General features: G+C 38.4%; 2 protein-coding genes across 2 annotated transcripts; both read left to right on the forward strand.

The window, feature by feature from the left end:
* The first annotated feature begins 879 nt into the window (after positions 1 to 879).
* LOC103984681 (endoglucanase 10) lies at positions 880 to 3843 on the forward strand. Its single transcript, XM_009402231.3, has 6 exons — positions 880 to 1346; positions 1686 to 1993; positions 2162 to 2620; positions 2744 to 2879; positions 2965 to 3137; positions 3213 to 3843. The coding sequence occupies exons 1-6, from the start codon at positions 962 to 964 to the stop codon at positions 3609 to 3611; spliced, it is 1860 nt and encodes a 619-aa protein (XP_009400506.2). The 5' UTR covers positions 880 to 961; the 3' UTR covers positions 3612 to 3843.
* A 3379-nt stretch (positions 3844 to 7222) lies between these two features.
* LOC103984680 (uncharacterized) lies at positions 7223 to 9644 on the forward strand. Its single transcript, XM_009402230.3, has 2 exons — positions 7223 to 7775; positions 9230 to 9644. Exons 1-2 carry the CDS (start codon positions 7320 to 7322, stop codon positions 9398 to 9400), a joined length of 627 nt encoding a protein of 208 aa, XP_009400505.2. The 5' UTR covers positions 7223 to 7319; the 3' UTR covers positions 9401 to 9644.
* Positions 9645 to 10095: the final 451 nt, after the last annotated feature.

Below are 10095 nucleotides of genomic sequence, written 5' to 3' on the forward strand. Positions count from 1 at the left end.
TAATGATCATCGCAAGTTAGCGGAGTCATTGATTAATGATTTCTGTTGTAAGCCTCGCCATTGATGCTGTCACCTGCTTCTGCTGCTTCTTTCTTGCAGGTAGTACTAATCGGTGGAAGAGAGGAGGTCGGTGGTGGTGCACTCAATCTGTTCTTTTCTCTCCAGAGAAGCCATCGTGGAGGCATCCACGCGACGCGCTATGATACGGGAGGAGACCCATTGGATTCCACCGACAGCAGTCGGCCGACACCGGTCGACCGACACAGCTCCCCTATTCCCTCGTATTTTATTTTGCCTCCATCCATTACATTATCATGCCAATAATTGAGCTCCCCAAGATTTACAGAAGATCCTGTAAATTTGATATCTCTCTCTCTCTCTCTCTCTCGCTCTCTCTCTCTCTCTCTCTCTCTCTCTCGTCAACAAAAAGTAGATCCGGAAATGTCACTATGCTGCTACATCCAGTATGCCCCTCTCTTCAGTACATGCAATCCATCAGCGGTTGGTCAACCACATAGTGTGGAACAAGAAAGCATATCTACGCTTTCGACATTGGGTTATTTCTTGCTGCTCTCTTTCTTTTTGTTTGTTCATTTGGGTATCTCACGTTTGGTTGAAGCAATGCTCGAGTGAGCGAGCAGCTGCAGTCACAGCTGCAGGCGGAGCAGAGTGAAAACTCCCTCCGACCTCTTCTTCACCTTCAAATTTTGATCTACTCCCCCTACCGACATGTTGGTGAGGGGTGTGGTGAGCTCTCAAAGTTGAAGAAAGCAACCTTCCAACCACCGCTAAGCGCCACGTAACTATCCTTTCTCCTCCATATGCTCCCTCTCTTTCCCCTCCCCAGTTACTTCTCCTCCTCCTAGTCATATAAGAACGGAGACAACGAGAGAGAGAGAGAGAGAGAGAGAGAGAGAGAGAGAGAGAGAGAGAATTCTGTTGTTGATCAAGGAAGAGGAAGATGTTCGGGAGGGATCCATGGGGCGGTCCGCTGGAGATATCGAATGCGGACTCGGCGACGGACGACGACCGGAGCCGGAACCTGCAGGAGTACGACCGGGCGGCGCTGTCGCGGCAGCTGGACGAGACGCAGCAGAGCTGGCTCCTGGCGGCACCCGGCGACCCGTCCGGCAAGAAGAAGAAGCGCTACGTCGACCTCGGGTGCATCGTCGTCAGCCGCAAGCTCTTTCTCTGGACCCTGGGCTCGGTGCTCGGCGTCGGCCTCCTCATTGGCCTCATCATGCTCATCGTCAAGACGGTGCCACACCGCCACCGCCCGCCGCCGCCTCCCGACGAGTACACCCTGGCGCTCCACAAGGCCCTCATGTTCTTCAACGCCCAGCGCTGTAAGTAGCAGCAACTGTCTCTCCCGTATAATAATAACGTAGTCAGGTAATGGCTGTCTTGCTCATGAACATGACACTTAGAACACGTATTATGTCCGCTTCGATTTCGGTCTGCCGAACTCCTCATCCCAATTCCTCCCATCGATCCTACTGTCGAACTCGTTACTTGTGACGAGTCTGTTCTTCTTCGATGCTTCCAGTTGTTGTGTTGGTGAACAGGAAACGAAGCACCAGATCTGATACGAGCAGACCATCAGTAGTCGCAATGAAATTTCTGACAAACAAGCAGATCTTTGCATTCTGCTTCGCCTTCTGATCTGGTGTCTCTGATTTCCTCAGCTGGGCCTCTGCCCAAGCATAACAACGTGAGCTGGAGGGGGAACTCCGGCATGAAGGATGGCCTCACGGACGACGCGATCCGAAGGAGTCTGGTGGGAGGATACTACGACGCCGGGGACGCCATCAAGTTCAACTTCCCCATGTCCTTCGCCATGACGATGCTCAGCTGGAGCGTGATCGAGTACAGCGACAAATACGAGGCCGCCGGAGAGCTGGATCACGTTAAAGGAATCATCAAGTGGGGCACCGACTACCTCCTCAAGACCTTTAATTCCTCTGCCGACATCATCGACCGCATCGTCGCTCAGGTATGCCTCCCATCTTCTTATCTCAGTGTCCGTGACTGCAGAAGTAGGCATCAGGATCTGAATTCCTTCCCAGTCGGCTTTTGATCTCTCCGCAGAATAAAAATCTGATAACTTTCCTACAGTTTTCCTCTGTTTTAGATTGGCTTTGGAATGACATCTAACTCGCAGGTTGGTCAAGGGGACACGTCGAAGGGACCAAATCCTAATGACCATTACTGCTGGGTGAGACCCGAAGACATCGATTACCCTCGGCCGGTGTATGAATGCCACAGTTGCTCTGATCTGGCCGGAGAAATGGCAGCCGCCTTGGCCGCAGCTTCGATCGTGTTCAAGGACAGCAAGACCTACTCCGAGAAGCTTGTGCACGGTGCGAGGACCCTGTTCAAGTACGGAAGGGAGCAAAGAGGGAGATACAGCCCAGGCGGCTCCGATCCCTCACTCTTCTACAACTCCACCAGCTACTGGGATGAGTTCGTGTGGGGTGGAGCATGGTTGTATTTTGCTACCGGCAATTCCTCCTACCTTCAACTTGCTACTGCTCCGGGATTAGCCAAGCATGCAGGTGCCTTCTGGGGTGGCCCAGATTACGGAGTTTTCAGCTGGGACAACAAGCTGACCGGTGCTCAGGTATGTTAGCGTACACAATTCATGCTACTTGCTGCATCTCTCCTGCTACGAGCTACAGAGATCGATGTGATCATCGTCGATTAAGCATCTGATATCGACTTTGTTTTTGTGGTAATTCTTCAGGTTCTTCTCAGCAGGTTGAGACTGTTCTTGAGTCCAGGCTATCCATACGAAGAAATACTGAGGACATTCCACAACCAGACGGGCAATATCATGTGCTCATACCTGCCTTACTTCACCTCATTCAATCGAACCAAAGGTTCGATTGCATCCTTCACTCCTCTTATTATTTATTCCTATGACTTCAGAGTTGAGGCTGAGAAGCTAAAATACCATGCACACAGGTGGTCTGATTCAGCTTAATCATGGAAGACCTCAACCCCTCCAATACGCTGTCAATGCGGCTTTCCTTTCCTCGCTGTTCAGCGATTACCTCGAAGCTGCAGATACCCCAGGATGGTATTGTGGGCCTAATTTCTACTCCACAGATACCCTACGCGGTTTTGCCAAGACTCAGGTATGCAGGCTTTGATTTATTTCTCTGTTTTCATGGCTGTGTGTTTACGCTACAACTCTTTCTCGACGTTGGCAGATCGATTACATTCTGGGAAACAATCCTCGGAAGATGAGCTACATCGTTGGATACGGCAAACGTTACCCTAAGCATGTTCATCACCGAGGCGCATCGATTCCTAAGAACGGGGCGAGGTATGGCTGCAAGGGAGGATACAAGTGGAGAGACAGCACGAGGCCCAATCCGAACACCATTGTTGGGGCTATGGTAGCTGGTCCCGACAGGCACGATGGATTCCGAGATGTTCGAGTGAATTATAATTACACGGAGCCGACGCTGGCAGGGAATGCTGGCCTCGTCGCAGCTCTGATTTCCTTGTCTGGAGTGAAGACCGGCGTCGATAAGAACACCATCTTTTCTGCCGTCCCTCCAATGTTTCCTACTCCTCCGCCACCCCCTGCATCTTGGAAACCATAGTGCAGACCATAGCGTTAATGACAGAGCGAAGAATGAACGCCAGGAGGGGAGATAGATACGAGCAGGTACAGCGTCTACTACCTTATGCCATCACAGGGTTGTTTGTGTATAATTCGTAGAACTGAGATGAGCCTTTCGTCGAACACCAAAGCTCCATTTTCTTTCTTTTGAGTGCTTTACTTGTATTTTTATTTCAGAGGAGGAATGTGATGTTGCATATGAGTTTGTGGAAGGTTCATGCTCTTTCCTGCTGACGACTGAAGTCAAATGATCTGCCCGTAACTTGTATCGATAACCGAGAGCTTCGAACTGTGTTAAGCTAATCGATTCTTGTCTGCAAAGTAATTGTCACAATGATCCACCCCAAGACAAAAGCATCGCACGCACGTGCGCACACAACAGTCCAACATTTCTGAGATTTATTATGGAAGCGGTAAATTGTTCCCATTTTGAACAAAGCCAGCATAAACTACGGAAGAAGAAATATATATCGTGGACTTTCGCTATGCATAATTTATTAAATTAATTAACTGAATTTATAAGTATTATATAAATTTATAAAAATGTATTCATATTAAAATATTATTTATGTCGCAAGAAAGGTACGTGAAAAAGATTATAAGATTATAAGATTCGGTTGGAAATAGAAAAGTATAAATTGACTTTTGTATGCCTCCAATCAAATATTATAAAAATTATTTTGATGCTTCAATTTATATTTCTAATAATATGTAGAGAATCATTTTAACTTGAAAACAAAAAAGGTATAAAAGGATTCCAATTATAAGAAATTATCTTAAAGTAAAAAATGATAATAGTGGATACAAATTATCTAAAATTCTAGAAATTTAATTTTTTTTATCTAGAATTTTTAGGATATTATTTTCCTTTGATAATGGTAAACTCAATATATTTATGATTCAATTGATTGTGAAATTTCATATAATATTTTATATAAAATTAATATGAATATTGAGTTTACAACTATCCAGTAATCAAATATTGGAATGAAATATAGTTTTATGAATTCCTTGAAATTATATACGTTTATATCTATGGGTCATTTTATGTTTTCTATTTTAGTGGAGAGAGACATTTTATCACCTTTATATATAATAGTTGAGATATGACTATATATATATAATTCATGAAAGGTCTTAGACTATTAATACTTTAGGTGTACATAAATAAATTTGAGATATAATTAAATAAAAAAATATATTAAAATAAAAAAACATATGATATTAGTGATAAATTTTATAGTAGATATGATGAACTCAATCATAATTTTAATTTTTTATTAGATTTCTGGAAAAACAAGATATTCAATATGTCTTGGTAGGTTTGTCACAACAGAGAGTGCTAAAAAATAAAATTATATTTTTATGGATATGGTTAAGAGCATAAGTAATTGTTTGTACCTAAATCAATTTAAGATAAAGCTCTATGAGTGACTATATATAACTTAAATAAGATTCCTAGTAAGTTAATTTGAGATATAGATTAGTATAAAATCTAATTTGAGGTATTTTAGGATTGTCCTAAAAAAAATAAGAGTTATAAATTCACTTATAAATAAATTAGATTCGGGGTTATTTTTAGATACTTTATTACATATCTAGAAAAATTTAAAGGGATACATATTTTAGTGTCTTAATCATAGTATAATAATAGTTGAATACGGTAAAGTAAGATTCTTATAAAATAATAAATTAGTGATAGTGAAATCATAAAATTTAATCATGATATTGAGGAGATACAGATGAATAATCATTTATCATTTTATATTTAAGAAGTTGTTTCTTAAATAACTAAATGACTTGATGAAGATAAATAATAAAATAATATTAATGAACTCCATTATAATGTTGATACAACTGTTAACTTATAAAACAATCATAATCATTTAAAAAAAATCTAAAAAGGGAAAAGAGACATAATTTTTTTTAATTATGTGCTATATCTATAAGAACTCGATTATGATATAAGAATCAAAATAATATCTTATTATTTTCATAATTTTAAAAAATAATATGATATAATAAAAAAATAGTTAAAATCAATGAACTAAAATAATATATGACAACTCATCGAATTATCTAATAATTATAAAATACTCTATTATATATGAGTCTTTAAGACTAAACATAACACAAAGGACAATATCGAATGATATAAAATCAAATTTATGATTAAAAATTTACTTATAAAATAATATTAATCACAACAATATATTTTCTCTAATTTATCTAGTAAATTCGTTAAGAATCATCATGACACTAATCACTCATTATTATTTTAAGTTACATCATATCGATATGAAAATAATATTTATAAATAAAAATTTATATAATAAAATTCAAATGGTTCACAACAAAAAGAAAAAATATATAAAAATTGACATATAAATTTAAAAAAACTATTTATAACTATAAACAAGCTTCTAAATAATGATATATAAAGTTTTATAATATCATCATTCAGATTTAAGAAAAATACTATTGATCAGTATTTATATCTAAATATCAATATAAGTAAACTTATTATATTGGTCTTGTATGTAGATTATATTTTACATAGAGATCTTAATTTACTATTTGAAATAAAAAAAATTCATCAATAATTTTAAAATAATTAATATGATTAAGATAATTTATTTTATTGATATAGAGATATTTAAGGATACATCTCAATAATTATTAAGACTATCTCAGAAAAAATTTATTAATCAAATCTTAAAGAGATTTAGTATGTAGTGTTGTTTAACAAATGACAAATATATAAGATTCGATCGCTAGTGTTTTACCAAAATTGACTTTAAAAAGAATCAACTAAAAGAACAAATAAAAGAAAATATTTCTTATGCATGTGTGTTGAAGTGTATATTAAATCAAATATTAATTTTGTAGTTGGAATACTAAGTAAATATTAGAGTTATATAGGAATAAAATATTAAAAAATATAAAAAAAATAATAAGATATCTATAAGGGACGAAAGATTATATGCTCATATATGAAAAATCGAATCAATTTAAAATAATAATATTTTTATATGTTGATTTTATAAATTATCTCGATAATAAAAAATTCTATTTTATAATTTATATTCATATCAATTGAGGGAGCAATTTATAAGAATAATATAATATAAATTATATATGGATAGTACAAGTTGATTTTGTGACATATTTTAAGGTAAATAATTAAACTTTATGATTGTAAAATTTTATATCAGAATTTACTATATCGGACTTAATTATTAAATCGTTAAAAATATTTTATGAGATATCATAATAATTTATTTTTAAAGAATAATAAGTTCAATAACAGTTCTAATCATAACGAGATAAAATACTTCACAGTAACAATATAAAAATAACCAGTGTTAACTAAGAATCTGAGTTTTACTGTAGATTGTTGATATATTTACTTAAGTCTTATAGTCTAAAAATATTTTTATGATCAGATTTATGAGTAATCTATAAAAAATATAATACGTAAATCAACATTATAATTAATATTTTTATTTATGTAATTAAAGTTATTTTTTTTTCTTATCCTATTCATATTTATGTAATTGAATTCACGAGTCAGGTGGCATTAGAAATCCGAATACGATAATATTTACATCCGAAGAGCGATGGGTTTTTGGCAGTGGCAGCATCGCCGACAGAGTAAAAAGGAAGACGAGGCGACGACGCAGGCGGAATGACGGCAGGCAGTTCGAAGCCGGCCCCTCTCTTGTGTTGGCAGTGGAAGTGGCCGTGGGATCCCCAAACCCATTCCCCCGATCCTAACCCTTGCGGCAACCTCGACGCCCCTTGGCTCTTCAAGTCTCTGCAAACCCTAGCCTCCCTCGCCCAGAACCTCATCCTCCTACACCCACCGGCTGCTGACTCTTCGTCGCTCGGCGCCTCTGCATCCCCCACCCGTCGTGAAGACCCAGTCGGCTCCCTCTCCAGGGAGGAGCAGGGGGAGGCCGAGCATCGCGCCCTGGCCCTCGCGCTGGCGAGCGGGAAAGAGGCGACGGTCCTTGAGTTCTACTCCCCCAAGTGCCGGCTCTGCAACTCGCTGCTCGATCTCGTGCTCCGGCTCGAAGCGAGGAACTCCGATTGGGTCAGCTTCGTACTCGCCGACGCTGAAAACGAGATGTGGCTCCCCGAGGTTATAGCTGCTCTTCTTTCTCCTCTTTCGTAATGAAAGCATTTCTCTTTGCATCGGATATATTTGCTAGCTATTTAAGTCGTATTGTGTACATACTATACACTCGTTTTCGTCGAACCTCTGCCGGATGGAGTTTGGACCGGAGAACCCCTTTAGGACACTGTGTCATTAGTTTCCACAGATTGGGATCGTTTCTTGTGTTGTTACCAGTCAAGTAAGTTTATTGCCCAAAGTTTATTTGTAGAAATTCTTTAATGACACATTGAGATGCGAATGATTTCTCGTGACATATCCTTCTTGACCTGCATTCTTCTGTGCAAATAGTCCAATGTTTTGCATTCAGCCCTATCTGTTGATTCAGACACAAGTCATTAGCTTTTAGGGAAAGAAGCACTAATGGACACTAAAGTTTTACAAGGAAATGTTGGTTACTAATCATTCATGTAACTGAGGAGCCCCAGGATCAATTCATTTCCGAACAACCTCTTCGGTTATTGTCTTGTAAACCAAATGCTTCAGTGAACTCTGGATTGCGTTGAGAATTTGTTGGATTTCATCCTTGTGGTAGGTCGATGTTGCCAATTATATGTTTAAGTTTGTATTCTAGTTTATTCACCTTAAGTTTTGTCATGGTAGGTTGATTTGGTTCATTGACATTGGATTTTGCTTTTTAGAGATTTGAGAGTTTCACAGGATTATGCTGGCAAAGACATGACCAGCATAGAAGACCATACCTTTCCCAATAATAGAGAGATTATTGATTCCATTGCCGGTGTCTGATACACTGTGTCTTCTCCTCCTGCTTACAATTTCCATTGACCTAATATTTCCATTCTTTTGCATTCTTCCTACTTCGAAGCATTTATGGTGCCACACTGAAGATTCTTACTGATTGTACTCCAGGAAAGTAAACAGGAAAAACTGATTTATATGTAAGCAAATCATGACTCTTTTCGGTCTACTAGAATCATTTCTGGATTAACTAAATTACTGTTGTTAAATGGTGCCAATGCTAGTTGTCATCCCTAGCTGTTTGCTGTTGTGAAAAAGCATGATGAAGCTTCTGACAATTAAGCTCAAATACTCTGGTACATGCTTCTTATGACTAATGCTTTGGCCATCTGACAATGCTTATATGTACAATCTGTATCGGACATCATGAAATTTATCTGCTTCTCCATCTTGAGGTTACGTTTGGGAGGATTGATTGTATTTATCTTATTCATAAAGCCACCTTATTTGACAATTTTGATGATACCTATGTTGTAAATTGTTTCTGTTTTCTGATAATGTTTCTCTTTTTCTTCATCTTGATTTGCAATTTATGTTATATCTGATTTACATTTTAAGAAATATGAGTAGGGCATGTAAACACTGCCATTAATAAGGTAAATCATATCAAGGTAGTGATGCTAAATTTGGTTGCTCTGACTAAAATATTTCTACTTGTGCAGCTTCTCCATTATGACATTAAATATGTCCCTTGCTTTGTGCTTCTGGATAAGCATGGAAGAGCTTTAGCCAAAACAGGAGTTCCTACCAGCCGACTGCATGTCATTGCAGGCCTTTCTCATCTCTTAAAGCTGAAGCAGCCACAGAAAAACGATGAAAAGAAATTTCCTTGATGATTACTACGACTATCTCTGAATTGGCTATGCCTGACTATTTCTGTCGATAGAATTGGCTCTGCCACTAGCAGTCCTGCTTTGGATGTGGTTTTCATCTGAGGTGATGATCATTTAGATAAAAGTAATGTTACAATCGTGGATATTGGTCGACTTTTGAGTAAAATCTTAGTTATTATTTGGAAGGCAAAGATATGAACTTTTAAATTTCTGAGATAATGCGATATTAGAAAACCTTCATGTACATCTTTTTTTTTTTTTTTAATCTCCTACTATCCCTGCACAATTTTTGAATATGATGTACTATATTGTCTCTACCCATTGTGATTGTAGTATATTGTCTCTACCCATTTTGATATCGCTGTAGGAAGAATTCGTAAACGCAAATAACAGCAGTTACCTTTTTCTTTTGTGTTCTAGTACGGTGTAACCCCGTTGTTGCAAGTGACTAACAGGATATTAAGAGCTACAATTCTCTCTCCCAATCTGTGAACCGCTTGTCGATCGTGCGAAGCCTCCATCTGCAGCACCGCTCCCTTCTCCTCCTGCGGCCCATTGATCATTGTCAATGCTTCGTCTGCTGCAACTGCCGAAGCAACTCTTTCTTCCTCCAATTCCTTGTACAGAGTATTGGCAGCATTTGTCTCCAACAGTCAGCATGTTTCGGGATTGGGCTTCTTAATTGCTGCAGACGA

This window comes from Musa acuminata, chromosome BXJ2-5 (genome assembly GCF_036884655.1).
Source record: "Musa acuminata AAA Group cultivar baxijiao chromosome BXJ2-5, Cavendish_Baxijiao_AAA, whole genome shotgun sequence".
Classification (NCBI taxonomy): Eukaryota; Viridiplantae; Streptophyta; class Magnoliopsida; order Zingiberales; family Musaceae; genus Musa; species Musa acuminata.

Bases quoted from the DNA above. Each gene is read 5' to 3' on its own strand.
- LOC103984681 (XM_009402231.3), top strand. From the start codon at position 962: ATGTTCGGGAGGGATCCATGGGGCGGTCCGCTGGAGATATCGAATGCG. The intron at 1,347-1,685 runs GTAAGTAGCAGC...TGATTTCCTCAG, and splicing joins GTTCTTCAACGCCCAGCGCT to CTGGGCCTCTGCCCAAGCAT. The intron at 2,621-2,743 runs GTATGTTAGCGT...GTAATTCTTCAG, and splicing joins ACAAGCTGACCGGTGCTCAG to GTTCTTCTCAGCAGGTTGAG.
- LOC103984680 (XM_009402230.3), top strand. From the start codon at position 7,320: ATGACGGCAGGCAGTTCGAAGCCGGCCCCTCTCTTGTGTTGGCAGTGG. The intron at 7,776-9,229 runs GTTATAGCTGCT...CTACTTGTGCAG, and splicing joins ACGAGATGTGGCTCCCCGAG to CTTCTCCATTATGACATTAA.